Raw genomic sequence first — 27798 nt, 5'->3', positions numbered from 1 at the left:
AATGATTCTCTTCGCATTGCATTCCAAGAAATAAATTGTTGGTCTTTCAAACGTATCCACAGGTGGAAAAACCCAGTGGTAACAGGAGGTAAATTAATAGACCCTTAAAAATGCAAAATTTTCTAACATGCTTTAGTTATAACAAAATCAGACCATTAATTGAGAAGCTTTTTATATAATCTATCAGATTTGTGAAAATCGGAAGGCTGTTTACTTAATTTAAATATTCTTTGAGTGATTTAATTTTCAGAAAATAATAGGGGACAACATGATTTTTTAGGGAGTTGACCACTTAAATTAAATATTGTATTGAAAGAAATTTGGTGCAGTTGGTGCATTATATACACTAGTCAATACTGAAATATAATATTTTCCAAAAAGATGCCTGAATAAAAAATAATTGCTGGTGAAAGATGGGACATGGAAATTATACTTTTTCAGATATTGTCTCATATATAATTAAACAAAAAAAAGTACACACCAATTGTATTTGCAAACAAACAGAAATGTCTTGCATATAATTAGTGGTTTTAATATATCTTGGGGAATTTTTAAACATATCAATGCTTCAACTAGGACCATCAAAATTCTGCTTTTATCCAAGAACCATGGAATATTTTGGTAGGGCTGATGACATCTGTCAAATGAAAGGGTTGCCGTCACATTTAAATAATATGTAGCTAAACAATAATGTAGAGTTAATTTGTTGCGTTCTGTTGTATGTCAAAAAACATGAATTATTTGAATTTCCGTTTCCAATATGCCAAGATTACAATTCAAAGTATTAACTGTTGTTTATTTACCAGTGACATTATTTCTCAATATAGTAAAAGGATAAGTATTTTCCTCTTGATTTGAATGAGGGAAAAGATATCACTTAAACATTAAAAAATCATAACGTAAATTAAACCATGTCAAAATGAGAGAAAAAAAACGTTAGCAAGCATAACATTGATTTGTCTTACCTCAAAATATTGACTATTCACTAGCGCTACGAAGAGCTTTTAATCTTTGAAATCATATATTGTATGTGACATAAGCAACAAATTAATAATATGCTATGAACTAGTGATTCTAAAGCGCCAAAATTTACGACAAACAAAGTGAGAGAGTTACTCACAAGCTCACACAATTTAGGCTAATTATTGAAATATGATATTTTTGTTTCAAACATTTATAAATGCAGAATTAGAATAACAATCGAACATTATGATTCAGTTTGATTCAATTTTGTTCAAATCAGCTCAAAATCATATTTGATAGCATATTAACTTGCAAGTCGATAATTCAACCTAAATTGACCTTTAGTTGACCTAGACTTGAGAAGGATAGCGCATTCGCTAATCAGGCGCAGTTATAATAAAAAATCTAAACGCTGAAATGTGAAACAAGAAAACCATTGTTAAGAACCCTTTTATTGACTGACGCATCCCGGCAACAAAATTATGCTGATACATATAAAATCGATAAAAGAGGGGCGAAATATACTAGAACATGTAGAAGGACAGTCAAACTCATAGATCGATAATAAATTGAAATAATATAAAATACAAGTATTTCCTTTTTTTTGGAAAATGAAATCACACTGACCTAGACATATACTCTTACTAAAATTGCACGTGTTTTTCCATGCATTTTTAGTTATGCATGTGTTTATATCTGGTATAGGCAAACAAGCTGCTATCTTGGAGAAGAAAACAAACCGTTCCTAAATGTGAGCCAGAGTAGGCAGACACTTTTGATTTAAAACTTACAAAATAGTATAATTAAAAAAAAACAATGTACATCTGTGTTCTCGTTAAATTCTATTACCGGATAAACAATAATTGACTTTAGGTAGTCCGTTTTTTGAGTGGTTTGATAACTATAAAAGAAATACAATGAATTATGAGTCTCTTTTTTGTAAACAGTGTATATAGTGAACGAATGTACCAGGCTTAAATACACCAAACGCGCGTTTCGTCTACATAAGAGTAACCAGTGACGCCCAGATCGAAATAGTAAGAAAGCTAAACAAGTAAAACATTGAAGACCAAAATGTCCACAAAGTTGTGCGGAATATATCCAAGGTCATCTACAATTTATAAAAAGGACAATATAAATAAAATTCATGTCAAACCCGAAGTGCTGACGACTTGGCTGGTGATACACTCGGGGACAAAACGTCCACCAACAGTGGCATCGACCCAGTGGTGGTAAAAGTTATCCCAGGAACCATGCTCATAATTTGATACGCCATAGGCGCATTTCATTTACAAAAGACTCAAAAGTGACGCACAGATCAAATTAGTTCAAAAGTCAAATGAGTATAAAGTTATAGAGCATTGAGGACCCGCAATTTCAAAATGTTGTGCCCAATACGGGTAAGGTAATCTTTGCATTGAATAAAAAAAATCGTATTATTGCGATTAGTTCATACTATTGCAAACATTTAATGTATAACAAAGACCATATAATTGATATGTATGTGCTGACTACTGGGCTGGTGATGCCCTTTGACACAAAACGTCTACCAGCAGTGACATTAATTATATTTGTATTGATAATTTATAAAATACGAGAAGTCAATGTAAAACGTTACAAATCGGAAAAAGTGTTATTTGTAGCCAACTTGTGATCTAAAAAACAAAATTACGTCTTTGCATGCGTTTAGGTTGTAAACTACAAATCGTTCAGTGTCTGCAATTTTCTTTAGACATGTTTTTTTTGTACATTGTTTACAAAAATAGGGCAGCTGAAAAACATTTTTGAATATTCCAACAATAAATAGAAATGACAAAAAACTATTATCATACCAATTAATATGAAAGAAATAACTTTGTTACTTTCAACTTGTACTTTCATAGTTATTTCGTTAGACTTTGCAACTTACCGTTCATTCGTTTTAGCCAAAAACTTTTAAATTTTATTGTGTCAGATCCAATCATCTTCTTTTGAAATGTATTCTTAAAGGTATCATGTAACACCTTCTCATCAGTAAATCCTTCAGATATAAACATAATTGTAACAACTATGCTGCCTTCACTGAAACATATTTTTTTTATGTAAGATTAGATACAAAAAAATAGAATGATTACACTCGAACACAGGATATAAGCTATCCTTACAACAATATTAAGAGTGGGATAACTATATGTTCAATGATCTCCAACATACATTGCAGGTCATAAGTAGTCTACTGTTGTTCTAAAACCCTTTTACAATATGAAAACAGTTACCCATTTCTAATGTTTTGAATACTTGGTGGTCTCGTTCTCCCTTTTAGCACAAAATATTCATGGCAAACAATTTGATATAATTGAATATAACTTGATTTATAGAGTGGGCACACTTCCATGTGCGTAAAATGTATACTGTTGACCACACATCAGTTAAACTCATGAAAGTGTGTGCTAAAATATATGTGTTTAGAAAAGTAGAATATGAGCAGAACAGTGTGTTTTAATGCGACATTATTTCAAACATGCATTCCCAATATTATAATTGTTCGAACTTTTTGAAAAAAAGTTGAATGTTTCTTTTTGTACAACTGCTGACCATAGATGGTGTCTTGGTATTCCTTAACTCAAGGGCTTCGGGAAAGTGCAAATGCAAATCAATTACTTATCAGCTGAGATATTCTTTAAAGTCTGGAATTGGCAAGAGTGGAGCAGCACAATTCATTTATTGCTTACTAACAAGTTGGCATGTACGGCACGATCTGCAGTGTCGTGTGACATTATCCTCTTTATTATTTCCTCTTGAAAGCATTAGGAATCCTTCATTTCTTCATTAAAATATTGTCTTGACGGTGTAACATTCGGTCACTGTATCCACCTCGTCCTGTGGTTAAACCCTCTTGTAAATAATTTTACGTCCTTTTTTTCGTCTGTACCAGAGACTTTCTTCTTCATAACGAATGACTCTGCATGTCTGAACATGGCATAATCTCTATGTGGTTTAAATATGGTATTTTTAGCTAAACGAACCTTCAATTGATGAATGCTTGTTCAGCACACAGTGATCAGGACTACCACATGTTACTTTAATATGATTATGAACACTGCTTTGTACTTTACTAATATGCTAAGACGGATCTCAAACATTCTAGGTCACAAATTTCCCAAGGTCACTGTGCACAAGAACTTTATCAACTATTGCCATTTATTGCCATTTGTATGTTTGCATGATTAAATTGTGTATATACTAGTAATATATTTTGTAATATATATTGTATTTTAATGTATGAATGTATAAATGTTAACTGTATGCATGTATTTTGTCTGAGGCCTCAATGAAAATTAGTCAAGTTACCCTATTTAGATAAAGAATTTATTATAATTAATATTATATAAGCCAACCCGTACACAATAGTCTGACTCCGAGTTTTTGTTATCTCAGTTAATTGACGAAAACCGTTAATCTTTTATTTTACCCGGCAATAATCAGACCAACAAACTCTTGCACTTAAGGCGGTAATGAAAATTTAATTTGTACATACATGTTCAAAACATTGAAAAGAATAAAGGTCCATTTAAAACTTTCTCTTTCCCCGAAATATGTTTTAATTCTCATATCTATTAAACCATCAAACCACCTAAACAGGGTCAAACCATAATTAAATATATAATTTTTAGAGTTAAGATGACTTTGGCACGGGATGGATGTACGGACGTGTGAAAGCGATAAAATATAATATCCGCTTGTAAGCATGAGTTGAAAGGCTCCTGATTTGGACAGACACAGGCAATATATGACGAGATAAAACTAGTTTGAAGCAGAACCAACCCTCCCCTAACACACCTTTCAGATTGGTGAATTTTTTTCTGATCGCCTGGAAATCCATTACAGGTGCGTTTAAATCTTTCATTAACGTTGTTTTGCACTAGAACTTTGTCTTTCTGATCATAAGTGTCATATGCTACTTCCATTGTAAACGTATCATCTGTTAATGAAATAAAAGCAGATTATATTACGCTATACAGTTACAATTACTGTACAATTAAATCAATTAAATAAAGGCATTATACCGCTGTTCAAAAGTCATAAATCGATGGAGAGAACCAACATCTGGGTAACAAATTAAAACCGAAAGAAACACATCAACTATAAAAAAAAATCAACAACGCAACAACAGAAAAATTATAGTCCATCAAACACAAACGCAAACATACATATACGATAACAACTGCAATACTCCTGACTTGGTACAGGGTATTTTAAGAAATATAGTTGGCTAAACCTGGTTTTAGGTTTACCAAAACCTTTCGCTTAAATAAAAACATATCGATATAGAAATACAGCACAAACATACACAAGACAACTCTGCACAGAGAAACGCACAAATTAATAATAAAAGAGATGTTACAATATGTAAATGCCAAAATAGCAACGAACATTTTCAATAAACGAAAACACATGACATCACAAAGAGTGACGTCATTGTGTAATTTATGTATAATCTTGAAATTTTTATGAATAGTTTCACAATTATCCCGAATATTATGGTATTGAAAGGCTATTGCTTTATGCATCATGTACTGTGTTCCGACGCTAGATTAAAATTGACGAGGAAAGGTAACAATCGGCCATCGAAAGCTTTATTATTTGTAGAGCCTAGGTGTTCAAATTGTCTAGCGTGTCAGGTATAGTGCAAGGCGATTTGGTGCCAAGAAACCACATTAGCAGGAGTTTGAATCCCGGCGAGGGAGAACAACTTTCGCACATTTGTTGCAAATTTACAGGTCTAATATCATGAATATTGTAGGGCGTATGTTTAGACGAGTTGTATATATGTATTATCTAATGCGAAACAAGGTATACTAATCATCAGGAAAAAAGTTGATTAGTCTCTTTACGATTCATTCAACCTTAGTTTTATTTGATGACGAATTAATTTGCCAAACACGTTTGCAAGACTGTACCTAACCTTGACCATACATGTGTTATTTCTCTATGCTGATTTTTTTTTTACATTCCCATATAGTAAACACAGAATATGTATACTCTCATTATGTAGTCAAAACAAATTATTTGAATTATAGAGACTAAATTTGTATAAATTTGAGTATACATAGATTGCGAAAAAGAAGTAGAGAGTTTAGTTTAATCTTACGTCTAGTCGAAAATGGCTCAAAAATTTCATATAAACTTTTCACTGAATTGCTAAAGGAACAGATTTCAATCTGGTAAGTTACACCTTCTGTTGCTGTTTCTATTTCATGTCTTAAGACATTGGACGCAACATTTTTTTTATCAGCAATAGTAAGCCAATCGTCAATAGACCACTGTATCTCGTATCCTTCTATCTGTATCAAAGTATTTCGTGGTGAATTCCACGTCAGAACAATCTTACTGTTTTCCCCTTTCGGAGTTCCAACTTTCGGTGTTATGGGCACTGCAAAAAAAGGAAGCATTATATGTTAGATATTAATTTATTCTAGTATTAATAAATATTCGTTTCGTTTTCGTTTTGTGCAAAATATAAGTTGAAGTTTTTGTATCATTTGCAGAAATTCAACATTTTATTACCTGTCTTCTGTTTGGTTGGTTGCCATACATACATATCCCGATAGGTTTGTGAACACTCTTTCGATTATTTATCAATCCTTCCATTATGCTTTGTTATCTTGATTATTTGAATACATTCGTTACTAGGAACTAGTTATGACTGTTACCATGGGTACATGAATTTTTTAAGATATCCAGATTTCATTAAAAGAATGATTCACGAGTTTTCATCCATCAATGAGTGAACAGTTGTACAAATATATCTCACTAAATACTTATATATGTGAGGTTAATTCAACGTTTCTATTTTCTACAAAGTTGATCAATTTAACTAGTACTAGTGACTTCGAAGATAAATTGGCTCAACAAAAGATAAAATCTTAATTGTTCAATTTTTAAATACTCCTTTTTTAAACATCGCACCATGAGGTGTAGACAATGAGTATTGCCACAAGGCATGAAAACGTTAGCGAACTTTCATAGTGAGTTTTTTTTTTTTTTATTGTCAGGTAGGGATATGTGCCTACAATTTTAAATAAATATATCCATATGTGTACACAACTTTATATGACTTTGTATATATTGGCACTTATCCGTTATTAGTTTAAAACTGACAATAGAGGTAATAATATGAATCACGTATTATATGTTGGCAGAAGCCCACGAATTTTGGACGTACAGTTGCTAGAAATTAATTAGTCTGTAAATTAAGGGTAGGTTTTATCGATGTTTAGGAAAACTTACATTCTGTGTTGAATGTGTTTTCTTCAGTACATTTACTTTCAACCATATTCCTTAAAACGGTTGATACTTTAAATCTGTAAGTTTTACTCGGCTTAGGTTTATAAAATGAATACTGTTTGGATGGTTTTCTGACTTCCAACTGCTCCCATTGTCCGTTATAGGTAAAATAAATGTTGTAACCAAATATGTCTATAGTAGGTACTTTATCAGATATTGACCATGATATCCGTAGTGAACTTCCATCTGGTGTTATTTCCAAATTAAATGGACCTGCAAAACATAGCAATCACAAACGTGTTAGACCATTTTAAAAAAACATGAATTCTAAAAAAACATTTTTTGAAATAGCCAATAATTTTCAGGCATTATCATGATTGAGAGCAAAGTTTTGCATGTTTTTCAATTTCTGATCAGGAAAACAGTGAAAGGGAGATTTAAAAGTAAAAATCATAATACTTGATCTTTGTTTTACCATAAGTTGATTTTACTAACCTATGAATATCAAAACTAGGTAAAACAAGATAAAAGCTAAGTAATGTTCAACCATAAATGCAGCACTATGAAGTTAAAAAATTGAAAACCATATAAGAAACATCAGCGTCGGTACGCCATAGATATACACGTCATGACCAATTTTTAATAATATTTGCAAACATGTCCGACCTTTGGATAGTTAAATATGGCTACATTATAATTTGAAAGACCAACATATCAGAGTTCAACAATTTGCCCAATTGATTTACACGTAAATGTTTGTTGCTTCTAATTTTAGGTCAATACTGAAAATTTCAATTATCAATTTTAGAAGAAGAAAAATCCTGAGATACATCATTTAATATACATTACATTCGTGTAACAAATAAACCAAATATACTATTATATTATGATGTGTTGGTAACTATAGGCTAATTTTTATTGATGTTAATCTTTTTAATCCATATCGTTTCTTTTTCTAAATATGTGACTCGATTTTATTCGTTTGATATTTTTACGTTGACATCATATACAGTTACAAATATTTTTTTTTATTGCCAATTGGTATAATTGCACTGCGTGTTAATTTTGATAGCGAAATCAACATTTGATTGGTTAAAACTACCCCACGTGACGTCGAACAAAACTTCATATTCCCTTCAGAGTATCAGATTCCCCTCAGAACGGCGTGATGGCCTTGTGCGACGTTTCCGGTGCTTAATGTTTTAAAACGTTTTGATCGTATTTTAAAGTTAGTATATTGCCTTTTATACAAATCCTTGTTTCTAACAACAAACATAAATGAATAAATAATTAACTTTTAATCGGTACTGATTATCATTGCATATATTGTGTTTAGTTATGAAAAACCTAACGGATAAGAAAAATTATATATAAATATTTCATGTTTAGAAGTAAAACAAAAGTATAGACAGTTGAATCAAATATATATCAAAAGATCAATTAAGGATAAAGAAAAACTTAAAATCAAATAGTTTAGAGGGGAGTGGGGGTAAACATTTCTGCAGATTTTGTATACCAAAAATCGATTTTACATATATCCATATTGGTCAATAAAAATTTCCCAAAATAAGTTAAGAGGGGGGTGAGGGTGGGGAGAAAATGAAAAAAAAACTATGTGAATTAAGTTTTTATACTTCATTGAACTATTGATGTCGTCCATTAGGGATATATGCAGATATGCTCACCCTCGAAAAGTCATTTTTCGTTTGGGTTATGCCTTCGTGAAATATGATTTTTTTTTTGGGCGAACAAATCTTCATATCTCCCTCACGCACGGGACATAATGTATAATGTCCCTTTTTGATTTGGTACATTTGTTAATGAGACAACCACCGGAAAGAAATGTAATTGAAATAAACTAACGATTATTATTCACAATTCAAGCATTCAATTTCACAGCTGGATGTGAAACGCCTAAATATACATGCAAATATTTGAAACATGAGTACTTACATATATCGATATAACACATTTTTGGTATTTTGTTTGTGATGATCAAAAGTGATGCAACAATAGCTGAAAATAGTTACAATAGAAAAAATAAACAATACGAATATAACGTCCAATTGCACATTTAACAACCAGACAGTAGCATAACAATGCAACATGTACAATGAAATACAAAAAGAGACAGCGTGAGAAACATAAATGTTCAACAACAATACATAACAATACAACATGTACAATGAAATACAAAAAGATACATCGTAGGAAACATAAATATTCAATAAAAGACTATGTCATATGTGTTGTGCCTGGCCATTAACTCAGACATTATATAGGATTACAAAAATAACAGAAACAAATTTGACATGTTGAAAAGAAACCTGCTGAAATTTACTTTGTTTTGGTTAAAATACGTGAGTTTTCAACATGAAACATGTTCTCTACAACAAAAGAAAGAAGTGTTGCGTCTATCATGCTATTGGACTGTGCGTTCATGATGATATATCCATCCGAGTATATTAGCTGTGCATTCGAGGCAAGATAATACGGATGTAGTTTTCTTAAAAAATTTGCTACAGAAAAGATCTATAGGAAGTTTGAGAATATACTAGTTTTCGTCTGATTAGATGTGCATTTGAGGCATAACTATTAAAGAGTCTTCAATTGTAATAAACATTTCCATATTTCATGCAATATTCAAGAGCGTCAATTTTCTATTATGATTTCCTGGACAGAGGGTTGGTGTCAACGAGAAAGCTTAAACAACAAGTTTACCTCGACTGTGACAACCCTGAATATTCTGTAATGAACACCGAATATTTTCTAATATGAAGTGTTCAAAGAGTAAAGTAGCAACAATACAATGGAAAATTAAAAACAGAAAATCTTGTATCAAATCGCAAAATCTAAAGCTCAAACACATCAAATTTAACATATTGAAAGCAACTGTCATATTCTTGACTTGGTTCAGCAATAACATTAAGTAAACAATAGTATATAATTTAATGCATCCCGTTATCTTCATGTATCCTCTTCTTCCTAACTGAAGCCACATTAACTTGCTACATGTAGGTAATGTCATAACAATAGTTTGGCCATTTTTTAGACACACCAAAGTATATAGGTTTTTTCTTAAAGTGAATGCATGGAGCTGTGCAGCGTAATTTTCAATTTATATACGCATAAAACCCCTCTAGGCTTATACTCAAATAATATGTTGCGCTCCAATTACAGTGAGTCTTTATTATAAATCAATTTAACAAATTTCCAACTGCATTTAAACCGGTAATTTTTTACGCTGTGTCGCTTCGAGATAACACATTGCAATCACATCTTAGCTTTACTAGGTGAACCAAACATCAATCAATATTAGGTGATTCCCTAAAAGATGTTAAGCAAAATAGCAGCTGTAATTACAATGTGCAACCTATAGGTTAACTTACTTTTGATGTTTAGTGTTGGTACACGCTACAATTTAGTATACACATATCCCACCCTGGCAGCGTCATACGTGTATTGGACAGTTTATAATCACTCTAAATGAAAACAATTTCAATATTGTCTAAACGACATTATATCTATGTCAGCAAATTTCTAATAAGAAATCTTTTCTGAGTGTATGAAACTTAACTTCCACTATATTCACATACCATAAACAATGCAGATACCTGTCAGACAAGTCAAACCAATGAAGTCAATACGTCTGTTTAAAAATTCTGGAAATAAATTAAAAAAAAAGTGTAATATAATTTTATTAGTGTTAAGAAGATTGTCTATACATGTAGAAACCTGTTTCTGGACATCACAAGAGACTATAAAGAGATGCACGCCTCATCTGAGCTGGGAAAACCAATTTGATGACACAAGTAACCCCGCCGTAGTTTTTCTCAGTAAATTAGTGACATTGTTACATTTACGCAGAGCCAAGAAGTGTATCTGATAGAAAAACTAATTACCTCGTATTGAACGTTATCAAGTCAGAGAAATGCCTTTCCTGAAATCTTTTTTTTTTTTTCATTAATCTACAGTGATACTGAAAGCAATATTTGACTCTTTTTGTACTTTCTAACAATCCGTGATATTCCAAGCGTAAAAAAAGCACGACTATGTTATATAAATGTATATTGTATGTAAAATTTAAAAGGCAATTGTCTGAGCATGAACTGTGGAAACCGTTTGTGACTTGAAACATGAACGGGGTAGCCTTATGATTCCAATGAGATTTTCTTTTATAGAAAACAAAAATGTATACGGAAAGATCATGTATGTTGCTAATCTTAATTATTGTGATGGATGACAACTCAGCAAGACATACATTTTTCTTAAAAACTTAAATAGCATTAATATTAGGATGACACACACAACATTGACTAGGTGCAATGTGCTAGTGTCATTCTTATAAATAAATCCTGTTTGTAAAATGAACTATTCAATGTTAAATACGGAAAGACCAAACTAACGCAATTCACGTGCAACCTCCCTATGTTGAACCATACAAATAATTTGAAAATTATATTCTGATACATTAAAGCTTTACTTGTCATTTGAATCAACATTACTTACCTATATTTTTTAGTTCTTTGCTAGACAGCTGTCGTAAATGTGTAGTCATCTTTCTCGAACTAAAATGACAATAGATTCACATAAATGACGATAATAGGTTATTGTTCCACATATAGCAGAAAGTTGAGACCATATTAGCCATTGTTATCTTCAAAGCTGTTTTCCTGGGTTTGTACAGTTTTTATAATCTTTAGCGGAAACAGCTCTTACATTTTTACATGTAGTAAATTCAAACTAATAAAGATAGCCTAGCTCATATCACAATAAAAAATATGACAAATAATTGTTGACTCAAACAAACAATATTAACCGCAAATGAAACAGTTCAAATGTCTATATTTTGTCATGCAAACTTAAACAAAAGACAGTTGAAGCATGAATATGAGGACAAGGGAATTCATGAATGGCAAACGGTCATCCATTTTGTAACTAATCACAAAACTAAATATAATAAGACGAATACTATAAGTTATATGGTTCCCTTACAACCCCTACGGATCCATAGACAGTTAGTAAAATTCATAAGGGATAAAACCGGAGTTAGATCAATTGCAAGTCAAAGTAATAAACTGTTTAACATTTAACAATAGTTTGATGTCGTATTATGTTTTTTTTTTATTTTAAAAAGTTGATCGTGACACTTAAATAATTAATAATAGTTAACTTTCATGTAGTGATCAACCGTATTGGGTAGATTCCATTAACGGAGAATGAATACTAAATTTTCCGTATGATCATATACATTTACAAAATATGTTCTTTTATTAAAAATAAACAAGTTTACTCACTTCTCAGGGCCCATTTCAGGACATTTCACGATGTGTTTCCTGTCGTCTTCATGGAGACAGGCATAGTCTAAATAATGATGAAAGTCATTAGAGCAATGTAAATGTCTAGCAGTCAAAACTGAGTCACAATAGAATTACACGTATGCTCCTGTATTTAAGTCACAAGTATTGTCACTTGAAGTTCTAGGAATTCCTTTATATAGTAGTCACTTATATCATGTAAAGCACTATTAATTCACTAATGTTGCATGTATAAGTCAGTTCATATACAAATAAAACGCGTAGCATTGGTGGATGCATGTGAACAAGGTGAAATGGTTTATGGCTTTAGTGTGCAAGTGACCATGATTTGTGTTGGTTGCAGTTATGAACTTTGCTCAAATCAAAAATATTCTTACTCCAACTACAGTTAGAGTAGTGGATATAAAACAATGTTTATTGCGATGATCATATTTTTAAAATACGGTTTTATATTGTTTGCTCAATTTAAATTTCATGCACATGTATTTCAGTTTTAAATCTTTGTGAAATTATTTCATAACGAGCATAAGTATCCGGTAACACATTTGCATATACAGGTTCCACCGACATTTCTAGACTTAATTACTTTAGAATTAGTTCACAGTAAAAAGTTGAATCGTGGTTTCCACATACTTTATAATATACTGTTTCTTAATGTGAATATTGAATATATAATGCATTTTTTATAAACCATTCGACTTCTAATTACAAATTTAAAATGCTAGTCACAGTTTAAAGGAAAAATACTTTTCCGACACTTTCCAATTCGACATGAATAATACGACTAAAATGATTCACGGTTGAGATGAAAGAAAAACACGTTTACTCATAGTCGAATATAAATAGTGTTCATTTTTCTCTCTGTTATTTAAAGATGTCTTTATTGAAAGCATGACTTTCGTGGTTAGTGTTTGATTTACATTTACGTATAAGGAATGATTTAGAACTGAACATATACCAAAGTCACCTGAAAATTTTCGAAAATGTGAACTGCTCGCACAATGCTTATTCCGGTTTTTTTGTGTTTTTTTTTTTTTTTTGTCAGTCTAATTTACGCGTTTTCTCATAAATATGGGCGATTTTTAACAAATAAGTACACACAAGACTATCTATGACCTTAAATGAAATTGTGTTTTCATATGTATTGATCATAATATACTTTTGTTTTATAGTCAACATTACTGGTTTGCATTGGGAACTTTTTCATGATGTTAATTATCCATGTTTTTCAACATAATTTATTCAACAATTACTTTCATTTGTAAGTAAAAGATTGTTGACAGTGTATATAATAGTATGGGATATCTTCAATCTGCATACCTACCAGATATAAGCCTGTGTCCTAGTGGACACTGTTTCAAGTAACAAGAACAGTCCTCTTGTGACGGAATACAATCACATCTATTTGGTATTTCATTAACAAAACCAAATCCTTTTTGAAAATTACAACGACAAGAAAGATCCGTTTTCGGCGAACCGTGGTGAAATAAAATGTTCCCTTCCTCACTGCATGTTGATTTCTGAAAAACACAGTCACTGCCAGCATTTGAACCAAGTGGAAAGGGTTGGTATCTGTCATAGTTTCTGCAAGGTTCAGAATTAGGGTAAACACTTATAACATATTGTGAACCTGAAAATATAAGACTTCAATGACAATAGTTTCAAAGTTTTTAGGCAGAACATGAATGTTGTTTTTAGATAAATAATTTGAAATCAAATGCAATGAAATCAGGCATGTACTTTCTTTAATCTGCCCATCATTATATACTGATTTTCTTATCTGACATCTTAATCAGATAAGGAAAGGAAGTAAGATATATTTTTTCACAAGATCTGGTTTAAAACTAGAAAACAATGAGTTTAAAGATGAAAACCTTTAAGCCCCAGTCCAACTAGACCAAGATCGCACTACGCTCACCACGATCTAAAATAAATTCAGATCGTGGTGAGGTCGCGGTATGAGCGGCATAAAAATGTAAATATTCTACGACCTCACTACGCTCAACGCGTTCTCACTACGACCATACTACGAGTTATCCGATTGCAACACGATCTTACCACGCTTTTAATGCGATTATACTACGTTCATACCGCGATCTTACTACGTTATCAGTAATAACGTTAACATCGTGTTACATGTCAATATAATTCCTTTCCTTCTATTTCTGATTAATACATGGATTTCTCGGAAACAATACAGTCATGCCACCAAACATCTTCTAGTACACGTGGGCGTGGTGGTAAGGGGTTGATGAAGAGGCAGATCAAGCAGAGATTTCGGACCGACCAAGGCAACCTAAATTACAACCTTTTGCTGGTCCATAAAGCTCAAATGACGATATTTTAGTGAACGATAGCAGGGATGACACAGATGTGTCAATAGATATAAGAAGATGTGGTATGCTTCCACCACGACTATACCACGTTTACACATAAAACGTAGTCAAGTCGTAAGAAGAGCGTGATGAGGATGGCAAGGGCGTGCTAGAATCGTACTATGGTTTTGAACACATCTTCTTATATCTATTGACACATCTGTGTCATCCCTGCTATCGTTCACTAAAATATCGTCATTTGACCTTGAATTATAGGCCAAGGTTCGGCCTTTAAACAGGAGCCTTAGCTCGCACCGAACAGGGACCCAAAAATTACCGGTGTAAAACCATTCAAATGGAAATTCTAATTCTAATTTACATGAACGAGAAGCATGGTTAAGCCGTTAGAGAAAAAGACAAGAACTACATACAGACAAAAAAAACTGGAGATATATTTAATATATTTTATGTGAAAATGACAACGAGAATGATAGCGTAGTATGAACGTAGTCAAGTCGTAAGAAGAGCGTGATGAGGATGGCAAGGGCGTGCTAGAATCGTACTATGGTTTTGAACAGCGTTGTGTAAACGTGGTATAGTCGTGGTGGAAGCGTAATTGGGTCGCAGTGAGAACGTGATGCTCGTAGTGAGGTCGTTATAACTTCGCTATGAGATCGTAGTGCATAAGAAGCTCGAATTCCCATATGGAATTTACTGACCCCATATATACCGTCTTGGGTCATTAGCACACCATGTAACGAATTTATCTTACCGACTATCTTCACATGTGAAATTTAGACTAGTGACCTATCAAAATGAGGAAGTCTTTTATAAATACTTTTATAAATACTGTTAGCATTAAGAAACTAGCTTCTTTTATTGACCCTACAAAAACAGATGCCAACAATAACAACTTGTTAGGTTTAAATGCGTTTTATGAATTTATTTACATCTTAATCATCAATTTCCTCGTCTGTTGAAACCTTTAAGATTTTTTACTCAGTACCGTTTTTTTTTATAAAGGGAAGTAACACCACTACTAACCGTGTATGAAATAAGCCCCGCATCCCTTTTACCTAATATGGAATATAAAGGGAGGTAACACCACTACTAACCGTGTATGAAATAAGACCCGCCTCTCTACTAATCTTATCTCAAATATACATGGTCTCCACGAGGACGCTTTTAACCAATCATATTCCTAGAAATGTATAGGAGGTACGATAAATTAAATTACTATTGTTGTCAGTAGCGAGTGTATCCTCCACGCTTCCGAAGAAATTCATCTACACGCCGTCTCATGCTTTGAACTAAGTGTCGCAATGTCCTATCAGGATTTTTTTGCCATTCTTCAATAAAGGCTGCTCATAATTCTTGTAAATTATGACAAGCTGGAACCCTGTTGTTGATTTTTCTACCAATATCATCCCAGACATGCTCGATGGGGTTCATATCTGGTGACATGGCTGGCCAAAGAATAGTGTCAACCGCTCCTGACGTAAATAATCTGCAACAATGGGTGCTCTGTGTGGCCTAGCATTATCGTCGATGAATATTGGTCTCGATGCGAGATTATGATTGTCAAAATGTGGAACAACGATATCCCGAATCATCTTATCGCGATATGTTTGACCCGTCAAAGTACCATCCAGAACATACAGGTTCATTTTACAGTCCAATGAAAAGCATCCCCAAACTGTCAAACCCCCACCACCAAACGCTGTAGTTCCTAGGATGTGCTGTTCTCTGTATTCCGATGGACGCCACACGCACATGCGCCCATCAATATGATGTAGGAGGAATCTGCTCTCGTCAGACCAATGAACTCTGACGAGAGCAACAATGTCCAATTCCGGTTATCACGTGACCACTGATGTCGAGCTTTACGATGCATGAGAGTCAGTAATGGTCTTTTGACTGCCTTACGGGCACGTTAAATGGCACAATTTAGTCTGAGTTAACCGTTCGTAAACTTACGTGACAATGTATTCCCCAGTTCTCGCGTAAGCGGCGAGCAGTAGTGAATGGATGTCGACGAGCTGACTGTGAAAGAGCACTGTAATCTTTCGCAGATGTTTTACGTGGTCTACCAGAACGTTCACGTTCATCATCGGTCCCACTTTCTCTATGGCGCTTTAATAATCTCGAGATTACACTATATGATTCACAAAATTGAACAGCTATTCTACGCAGACTAAGCATCTTCCAAAAGAGAATATTTATCGTATACACTGACAAAACAGCACGTGAGACACCTTACTCTTTTCTGCAGAAACTTGCAAGGGAAAAACTTGTATGCAGCGTTCGAAAACCGGTTTTTAAGATACCTAGGAATAAAGTCGATTCCTGAACTCTTACCTGTCGATTGACAATAGATAAACAAAATGTATGGGAACAAAGCGGTATCAAATTTAATTCAAAAACAAAAAATAGAAACAAAACCATTAAGGTGTTGTTTAACTTTTGGCGAGGTGTATCAGTTATCAAAGGTACCAGGATTATAATTTAGTATGCCAGACGCGCGTGTCGTCATATAAGACCCAGTAGTGACGTTCATATAAAAAAATGTATAAAACCAAAGAAGTACAAAGTTGAAGAGCATTGAGGATTCAAAATTCCTCAAAAAAAAATATGCCAAATACGACTAAGGCCGAAATAAGACCTTTGTACGAAATGTCAACAAAACTTAACTGTTAAAGAATGTGGTTACTCTTACTAACAAATGGTAGTTATATCCCTATGAAAGTGTTCGATCTGAATGTACACAGGTACACAGGTACATTTTGATATCGAACTAAAAGTCGTCGAATATTAAAGGACACCTCTCATCATTGTGCAATGAATGACTTTTAAGAACTGATCTCATCTTTTTAACAATACGAACTCCAACAATGTGTTTTTAACAAAGGATACACAATAAACAATGTCATAGAGCATACCGTTTCCTGATATAACTGGTTGAAACTTGCAAGATTCTTCGTATTGTCTTCGAATGGCATTATATAGGCAGGTGTACTTCTTTGTTTCTGTACCATTGCAGACCCAAGATGATATAACTCCCCATTCTGACTGAGATGGACAACGCATGTTCCAGTACGAAAATGCATTGCAAAACGCATTAAACTGCAAGACAAAAATAGTAAAAAGAATTTGGGTCATGATATCGTGATGTCACTTTCCAACTTGTTGTGTTTATGATTACACTCTCTCATTAATAATGGATTATGCACCATAAGACATTGGATATTCTGAACCGTCGCTTGAAAATACACAATCTCCCAGAACTCAACGAGAAATGAAAAATTGCCAACCTAAGGTTGTTATAGAGTGATAAACCTTGAACTTCCGATTAATAATTTATAAACTAAAGAATGCATGAAAGAAAAATAAACCAATCCAAATTGATTCACATACGTCCTAAAAACCTATTTAGGTTCATACATTGTGTATTTAGGTGGGATTCGTGTTACTTAGTCTTTAGTTTTCTATGTTGCGTCTTGTGTACTATTAATTGTCTTTTTGTCATTTTATATTTTAGCCATGGCGTTGTTAGTTTGTTTTTGATGTATGAGGTTGACTGTTCCTCTGGTATCTTTCGTCCCTCTTTTCATTTATAATAAGAGTACACTCTTATTCAACGCAAAACAAAGTTAAGTAACCTGATAGCATTGTGATATTTTAATCAAAATTAAATTAAAAAAGCGTACCTAGATACATTTAGAACTTTGATTACAAATAACTCAGCATCATTTTTGATAGAAAAAAAATACAGACAATTATAAACATTGCAAACAAAATGTAAGTATCAATCTAACGTGATGTCAATAATTAGTCTAACCTCTGACAGTGCTTGTTTGACACTCTTATCAAACACACAATTTTTAACATGTTTATCCTCAGTTTAAATGAATTTTGCATAGTATAATTTACGTAAATGAATTTGAGATGACTGATTTCAGATATAAGTGCACCGGTCTTATTTTCTTTTTAAGAAAGAAATATTAGCATGTCTCAACAATGCTTACACCGCTTTAGTCTCTTTGGTCTTATATTCGTGATGTACTAGTCAACAAACGAAAACAGGATGAAACTTTTCAAAAATTTATATTTTCAATTTAAAGTGTCTGTATAAATTTAATCCTGTTCTTCTACAATTACAAACGCCCATAAACTACAAATCTATATACACATATCACTAATAAATACCAATCTAAAGTGCACCTTAAATAACCATACGACAGTGCCTTGTGCTAAATTTTTAAGGTACATTATGATACATAATATCATGTCGAAAAATATATAGTCAATAATTTATAATTACTACTGAAATCAAAACCTTAAAATTAAATATAACAACAAACAAATGCACATAAGCAAGATAAAAAAATTAAGTGGGAAACACGTCAAATCGAGTAGGCCATGTCGTGCTGAATGTTTATATCACATGAATCGTGGGAGTACAAATACCGGTCTATGGATAGACAACTAGAAGAAATTAACTCCAATCTAATTCAGTTACTTCAAACGGTTAAAATAACATTACTGAACGCCAAAATGTATTTTTGATTATTTTTCTTTTTTTTTTAAATTTTAAAACGAATACGACAAAAATCGAGAAAGTCGGTAATCAAGTTCACTGTGAATAAATGAAGCATTTAAATTGTTTTGTGTCAATAGTTAGGCTACTGAATCAGGTAAATGATCTGCCATTTTAGCAAATTGGAAACAAATCCAGAAATTAAGTCCACGGTTACTTCACAATCAGCGTGAACAACTTGTTGGCATAGTCAGAGGTGGGATGACGCACGCTTACGTATCAAATCATTTTTATGTGTCAAGAATAACAATATCGAGACTGATAATTCGTCTGAGGCAAACTGGTTCAACAAATGAAAGACAACATAGCGGCTGACTCCGTGCGACGTCACAATATCAAGACCAATATACGTCGTTTGCATTTGCGCAACCGTACTTTAAATGCAGAAAATACGACCGAGTAACTCCCGCTCGTCACAACAGCATAATTTTGGGTCAGACGGTTCGTCGAAGACTTAGAGTGCTTGGAATTCATTTTTTATCCTTGTGTCATGGAAATATATCGCTTTGGAAGCAAAAATGTGATGATATAGGTGAAATATTTTACAACGGTCGCTTAAAGTTAAAATCATTGATTGTATTTTGAACGCGTTGAGATATAGGAATGAAGGTTTTGCCCTATTGTTCTGTTTTTTACTCGACAAAGCAGTTTCAACTATGTTTTCCTACAGGAAAACGCTAGATGTCATGTAGCAAAGATTTTTATGTAGTATCTTGAACAAAATCATATTCGAGTTATTCCGTGACCAGCATTTCAACCGGTTCTTTCTTCTATAGAACATTTATAGGATGAACTTCGTAGACGTGTTCGAGAAAGGCAAAAATCCACTGGAAACGCTACAAGATTAGCGTGTAGCTCTCATACAGGAGTGAAACAATATACCACAATATAACATGAATTCGAATTTAATCAGATCTATGCGTCGTAGGTGTGAGGCTATGGTTGCTGCAAGAGGTCGTCACACTTGCTATTAAATTCCGCAAACTGAAATTCTATGTTTGCGAAACTGTGATTTTTTTAACGTTTAGTGTTCTATCATAAAACTTATTGATATAACTTAATGAGTAATGGTCGAGATTATCCAAATGTGGTTGTAGTGCTCAGAATCATTTAAAAGCTAATTGATTAGTTTACCGATGAGTTGTATAATGGCAACAAAGGAGTAATTTGTAACAGTTTACAAAATTACAATATTAACGTCATATTCAGTATATATGGGTATCCAGATAATTCACAAGATTTTGTTCTATCATTTTTAAAATGAAAGAGTATTCAGTACTCATTATATATGACACTATTGTGTTGTTCAATACTTTCAGCGGCTCCGTTTTTGTGAACACGTTGTCATGTAAAATAGTTTCAGACATTTTTTTTTAAAAACGTGGTTATCTGAATTCCGTTAGTGTAGAATATAATTGAGAAAAGTCGTCCCAATTATATCTAAAATACGAGACAAAATGGAGAAGAGTTAGTACGTTGACAAGCTATCATTTCCATGTTGATCGCTTATACATTGTAGTCAGATATATCATGTTATGGAGAAGTATTTGCGAAAAAATCAGGACTGTGAAATTTCCAAAGCTTTTAGGCAAGGGAAATTTGGTCCCAAGACTGGTATTTGAATACCCCTCAAAAACATGATATATCTGTTTAACTACACCGAATATATTTTGATTGAAACTGTCTGTACAGGTGAATGGAAATCGTAGTATCGCGGGAAGTGTGCATGTTTTTATGCACGCGTTAGTGTTGTCATTTTGTAATGTCATGGTATCTATGTGTTAATGTCATTGTCATTCCATCATTAAATCGTGCATTTGTATAAACTTTTTTTTCCACTTCATATATATATATATATATATATCTGACATTTTTTCGGTTTATAAACTCAATAGTGCTTGACCATGTTGTCTTAATAATCGGGATACAGTGAGAAAAGTTCCGAATAATTTAAGCGGGGAGGAGCTCGCGAAGGTAAATAAGGAATATCCAAAATAACAAATGCTACGACAGAGAGAGATTTCCGGCGTTCTTATATAAGGTGTAACTATATCTTAAATACGACACATGAACAATATGTTTGAGTAATTGCACAATTAATTACGAACCAATACTAGAACTATAAGCCCAATCTTCATTTCATCTGTTTACCAGGTAGACTCCTAGAATAAGAAATTAACTTTTTCACAGATATTAAGATTATTAAAGGCATGCAGTTTAAAGAAACAGAATATTGTCATTGATGCATTTTTTTTGCAAGATAGTTTGACAATAAGAAAGAAAAAAAATTGAATTTACACTTAAATCAATTCGCTTTAAAAATTTCTTGACTTCAAGTACAATGTGTTATTTGAACCCAAACATTTGTTATACCACTATTATCCTAATACATGTATAACAGCTTTCATACATGAAAATTTAACTGAACTGGTGATATAGAATAATCCTTTGCCTCAAAACGATACATATGGCATATATATATTTATGTTTATCCTTGTTATCATATTTTGCATTATGTGTAAATATAAGTTTTATTAAATTGTCATTGTGAACGAGGCTTGTGCACATTGTTAAAATTGTAAGCTAGTTTTCGGGTATTTTGACACGAAAAAGACATCTTTCAAAAAATGTGTATTAGATCTAAGTTTGTTAATGTTTGATACATTAAAAGGAATTGATTGAAATGTCTGAAAAAAACCGATTACCAAGATGGAATTTCGTACACGAGACAACAAAGAAAAAAATCAATGTTCAATGCAAGGTCCAGAAAGCATGAAAATGCAGTCATTATACCTGGTAAATCAAACTGAATGTAGAGATGTGAGAATATCGTTATTCAATCAGAAGGAAACACACCAATGAAACAATTAGAGACTGAGTGAAATAATAAGCAGCTTCTCATCCATATCTCAGTTTTCATGTGTGTTTTTCATCAATATAAAAATTGTTTTGGGAATTTTCACAATATCGCAAAATGAAAGTTATATTGAGCACCTGAGATCACCCACAGTTTTTGGTGGGGTTCGTGTTGCTTAGTCTTTAATTTTTCTATGGTGCGTCTTGTGAACTATAATTTAGATATATGAAAATTTACCAATGAGACAGCTCTCAATCAAAATAACAATTTATAAAAGTTAACCATTTTAGGTCAAGGAACGGGACTTACAATTTGAGAGTACTCGCAGTTACTTACAGCTAGTTAAAAGCAAAAACAATCAATAATAAAAAATCATGCACCAGAGACTAAAATCAAACTAAAACACATCCTAGGGATTAAGTATTTTAACGTCATGAACAGTCAGAGAAGACATGACTTGTGCAATGCCAAAGATAAATGTATCGACAGGTAGTAGGATAGTTAGGAGTGACTTCTTTATAGATACAAATGAACATGTGTGTGACTCTTTACATCCCGTTTGAAAAGAAAATACAATTTTGTTTTATTTAATTTGCTAATGACGAAATCGATGAGTTAACACGGATCACATACATTTAGTGATTTCCACGCTTTCAGTACAATATTACCGTAAATACTAGGATGTGAAATACCATTTTTAATGAGTGTTCTACAGGTACAGCCAAATTTACTAAAGAGTATATTTTGTGTGTTTGTCTTTTTTAGCCATATCTATGAGTTTGAATTTCCCTCTGGTATCTTTTGCTCCTCTTTTATAGATAAAAAAATAACTACATATTAGAAAATCCGTCGTATGAGTCCATCAAATCTTTATATATTTTTTTCATCAGATTACAGTAAAAAAATAACTTCTTCGTTTCGTTTGAACCTATCAAGAATTCGTTTTAATTCTTTTTTAATTGTTTTGGCCTTACTGTGAATAGAGTAGACGTTAACTCTGTTTATTATATAATGTTGTCGTGCTACTACCTGAATCTATTTTGTATAGTTGATGATTTAAATCGCAATACCTGACTGTAGTTTTTATATATCTGTTTTTAAAATGTGGTTAGTTTATTGATGCATGATAGATATAGAAGTTGTTAATTATGAGCGTTCTTGTTTTTGTTGTGATGTCTGTCCATAACTGTCTTTGTCTGAGTTATAAATGGTATTCATCTGCTTGGTTTTTTTTTCTCATAAAAAAATTAAAAATGCATGTAAGATAATCTAAAAATATTTCATTTTACTGAAAACAAAGTGTATGAAATTTGCAATCAAAGAAACGGATGTGATGGTTTAAGTAACGTGTAATAGAGCAAGCCTTTACAGAAAAATATAATTGTTTACATCGCATACAAACTCATAACATTATTTCAAAGAAAAAAAAATATTCCTTGTAAGAATGATCAAAAATGATGTTTCAAAATTCTGGCTTATTTTACTGATTTAAGTACAAGTGAAAACAAAATGTTTGACTTATTTTTTCACCTTTCAACATCAATATTATAAGGACAAATACGAGGTTATGGGTACAAGACTCTATTATGTTACCAAGTGAAGTAAATGTGTGAATACAATGTGTCAGCTTTTTTTGTTGTTTTTTTTCAAAGGGGAAAGGATCTCTCCAAGTATGTTTAATTTTGAATATGCTAAAGTGATATTCTATTTAAAGACTTTTAGAAGTAATGCAAGTGTACTCACACTCCATTATGTGCCGTTACAGTATAAACGTGTAAGATTAATGCCTCCGTTTGATGAAATTGTGATGACTTTTTTCAGAACTACGCCAGGGTTATTTGTGTGTTCCATTGTAACAACTCAACTAGTACATGCATAATGTGTATTTTAGTTTAAATTTATAAACTAGCAAGGTTACGTTTTTTAAAGTTCTTTGTTTGGAACACATTTTCATTGACTTAAATCGATTTTTATCATACTATCAGCACAATAGTGCAGGCCTCGACTATCCAAATAATATTTTAGTCTACTAAGGTTTTTGTGTAAAATTTTACAATTTAGATATTTAAACATTGAACATTTTCTGTTTGCTATTTTAAAGTTAAATACTTTGTATTGTCAGTTCAAATTGTACAGCTTCAAAAGAATCATTGATTGGCTGGGCTATTGAAATAAGATTTTAATCGTTTTAATTTAGAACTAATTAAAGGCCTACGATACAGCTTTGATCAACGATTTTGTTGTGAATATTTTCTTACAGGCTATTTTGCACCTTCTTAATTTAAATGCGCAAAAAATAGACTTTTGTGTGCTACATTTTGAGATAAAGGGGGTATGAATTTTAGATATTTTCTAAAATATATCAATTTTCAACATTTCTATACTTTGGACAGGAATCATTACCTATTCGTTATAACAAATATACATTTGTGGATATTTGTTCAAAGATTTGTAATAATTTCTTATCAAAAGTATGCTCTACATTTGATGAGATAAAATTATTTGGCAATTCATTCTTCAATATTTTTTTAAATACCTGAATGTTTTGCCTTGACAAAAGCTACAAAATTCAAAGACTGATTGCAAGATAAATTTTCAAGTTTGCGATAGATACAGAATTAATTTTTTTTATAATAAATACAAAAAGTGGGCAATATAGGTCCGGGTATATTTGTTGCCATCCGTTTCTTATTTTGTAATATAAAAAACAAAAAACAAAAAGCGTGAGTGTTTTCATTTTTCGTTTTTGATTTCTAGAAAACCATAATTAAAAACAAAAGTGTTTCCGTTTTTTCGTTTTTACTTCTCCAAAACAAAAACAGAATACAAAAGTGTTTTCATTCTTGGTTTTTGTTTTACAAAACAAAAATTTTGTATTTAGTTTTTATTATTTCATTATCACAGTCATTGATAATAAATATTGCCAATGTAATTCCCCGGTGTTCTTTCGACATAATGTAGACAAATTAGAGCGCATGACTTCTGAATTGAACTACGGTAATAAAGTGATCAAATACTTTATAATTACCTTGTTTATATCTTTGATAAAGAATACATTATTATATTTAGATATTAAATGAATCACAAATTTAAATTGTACAATATAATATTATATAATGATGGTACATAGAAATAAACTGATGACAACATCACATTAACAAAAAGGTAACTACTTTTAAAACTGACAAGAAAATTAGCCCAGCTTTTAACTGCTGTACCCATTTTGTGACTGTTTTATTTATTATGTCTGTTTAGTTCATGCATCATTTTAAATATAACGGAACTTGATGAGACTGTCAATAAAGTGAAAGGTTTAGCGCTATAAAACTAGGTGTAATCCACTCTTTTCTACATTTGAAAATGCCTGTACCAAGTCAGATATATGATAGTTCTTGTCCATAAAATCCCTGTACTAAGTCAGGAATATGAATAGTTCTTGTCCATTCGTTTTTGATGTGTTTCGTCATTTGATTTTGCCATGTGATTACGGACTTTCCGATTAGATTTTTCTCTGAGTTCAGTTTTTTGTGATTTTACTTTTTTGTGAAGTATACATGCACAGCAGTCTTCAGATCACTATTATTTTAATTGATGAAAATGTCGACGGATGCAAAAGTCTCTAAAGTGTGCATGACCTTTACTTTAAAGTTTAGAGAGGTTGATCTAAGATGATGAATAAAGGTAACAGTATTATACCGCTGTTCGAAAGTCATAAATCGACAGAAAAAAAAAACGAATTCGGGTTACAAACCAAAACTGAGGGATACTCATCAAATATAAAAGTAGAACAACGACACAACAGAAACACAACAAAAACATGTAACACATACCGAAACGAACTAAACATTGTGTAATCAAATAATCACAAAAACAACAACAGTTAAGTAATCACACGATCAACAACCCCATCAGAATGCTCATTAAATATGGTATATGTTGTTATTATTATTGATTCACGTATTAGGTTTTTGCATAGGAAATAAACACATTAATTCTAAAGCCAGTTGTAAGCATGATACGGGTTATTTTCTTCTCATATATTTCATGGTGGTATGATGCTCAACCCCTCACCATAGGTATTGAGTTTGATGTTCGTGTGATGAAAACATCGGAATAGTAATGTTCAGCAGTTGTCGTTTGTTGGTGTGGTTTTCGCTTCTCGTTTTTTATATACTTCAGACCGGTGGTTTTTTTTTTCCGATTGAATGGTTTTAACTATTCATTTTGGGGACCTTTATAACTTGCTTTTCGGTGTGAGCCAAGGCTCCGTGTCGAAAATAGTACTTTGACAATAAAATTGAGAATGTGAATGGGGAATGTGTCAAAGAGACAACAACCCGACCAACTAAAAAACAACAGCAGAGGGTCACCAACAGGTCTTCAATGTAGCGAGAAATTCCCGCACCCGGAGGCGTCCTTCAGCTGGACCCTAAACAAATATATACTAGTCCAGTGATAATGAACGCCATACTAATTTCCAAATTGTACACAAGAAACTAAAACAAGACTAACAAAGGCCAGAGGCTCCTGACTTGGGACAGGCGCAAAAATGCGGCGGGGTAGTTTACTTTTTAAAATTGTGACTTTGATGAAGAGTTGTCTCCTTGGCACTCATACCACATCTTCTTATATCTATATTATCTTTCGATCGGTTTAATAAGGATCTGGAGCTGGCATGTTAGTAACTGCTAGTAGTCCTTTGTCAATTTATGAATCATTTTCATTTTGCGTAGTTTATTTTGTTACCTATTCTGACATCGAAACCGGATTTCTTTTAAACTGAGTTTTACTGTGCATATTGTTTGGTGTTTGTTTATTCTACATTGGCTAGCTATAGTTGTTTAGTAGGAGGATTGAGATCTTACAAAGCATGTTTAACCCCGCCTTATTTGTTGATTGATTGATTGATTGATTGATTGATTGATTGTGGGTTTTTTTCATTTTACTTGAAACAAAAGTCATGATTATTTGAGAATTCTTTAATTTCTTGATTTTACAAATGAGACTCTACATTAATTATTGCCTTAGTATTTAAGTACTTTGTAAACACTACATGCAATGATCGTCTGTTTACAATAAGACACGCAGGAATGTGAAATATGAAATCTTATTTAGCCTCCAATGTTTCAACCGTTTTTAATGTGAATAACTTCTTTGTTCAGTTAGATTTCTATTTTGTCATTGGTTTTTGCAAACTTCCATAATAGATTTCCGGTAATTATTCAGCATAAATCCCTAGAGGAAAGCACATTGTAATAATTTTCCAAACGTTTATTTGAACCCAATAATTTGGCAAGGTGTTGCAACTTGTAATGTAAAGACGTTACAGCCGATTGCATTGAGTGTTTACGCATAGGTAGTATCCTTAGTTAGTTTGTTTGCATTAGTAAGTTCAACACGTTTGTGTGTTAATAGAATCGTAAATAATTATGAATTTGTTTAAAGATGGCAAAACTGCACTATTGTGTGAAATAGCTTTCA

The 27798-nt window shown here is 32.4% G+C and overlaps 1 protein-coding gene across 1 annotated transcript in view; it reads right to left on the bottom strand.

The window, feature by feature from the left end:
- Positions 1–3010: 3010 nt before the first annotated feature.
- LOC143052069 (uncharacterized) overlaps positions 3011–27798 on the bottom strand; it is a 30890-nt gene continuing 6102 nt past the window's right edge. Inside the window, exons 2-9 of the mRNA XM_076225040.1 lie at positions 21569–21622; positions 17803–17986; positions 13873–14178; positions 12528–12594; positions 11740–11798; positions 10827–10892; positions 9184–9246; positions 3011–3024 (exon numbers count right to left, since the gene is read on the bottom strand). Of these exons, the coding sequence (XP_076081155.1) occupies positions 3011–3024; positions 9184–9246; positions 10827–10892; positions 11740–11798; positions 12528–12594; positions 13873–14178; positions 17803–17986; positions 21569–21598 (789 nt within the window). The 5' untranslated portion in view covers positions 21599–21622. The remainder of the gene's footprint in view (positions 3025–9183; positions 9247–10826; positions 10893–11739; positions 11799–12527; positions 12595–13872; positions 14179–17802; positions 17987–21568; positions 21623–27798) is intronic.

This window comes from Mytilus galloprovincialis, chromosome 11 (assembly GCF_965363235.1).
Source record: "Mytilus galloprovincialis chromosome 11, xbMytGall1.hap1.1, whole genome shotgun sequence".
Classification (NCBI taxonomy): domain Eukaryota; kingdom Metazoa; phylum Mollusca; class Bivalvia; order Mytilida; family Mytilidae; genus Mytilus; species Mytilus galloprovincialis.
This window is presented reverse-complemented; position numbering and strand designations above follow the sequence as displayed.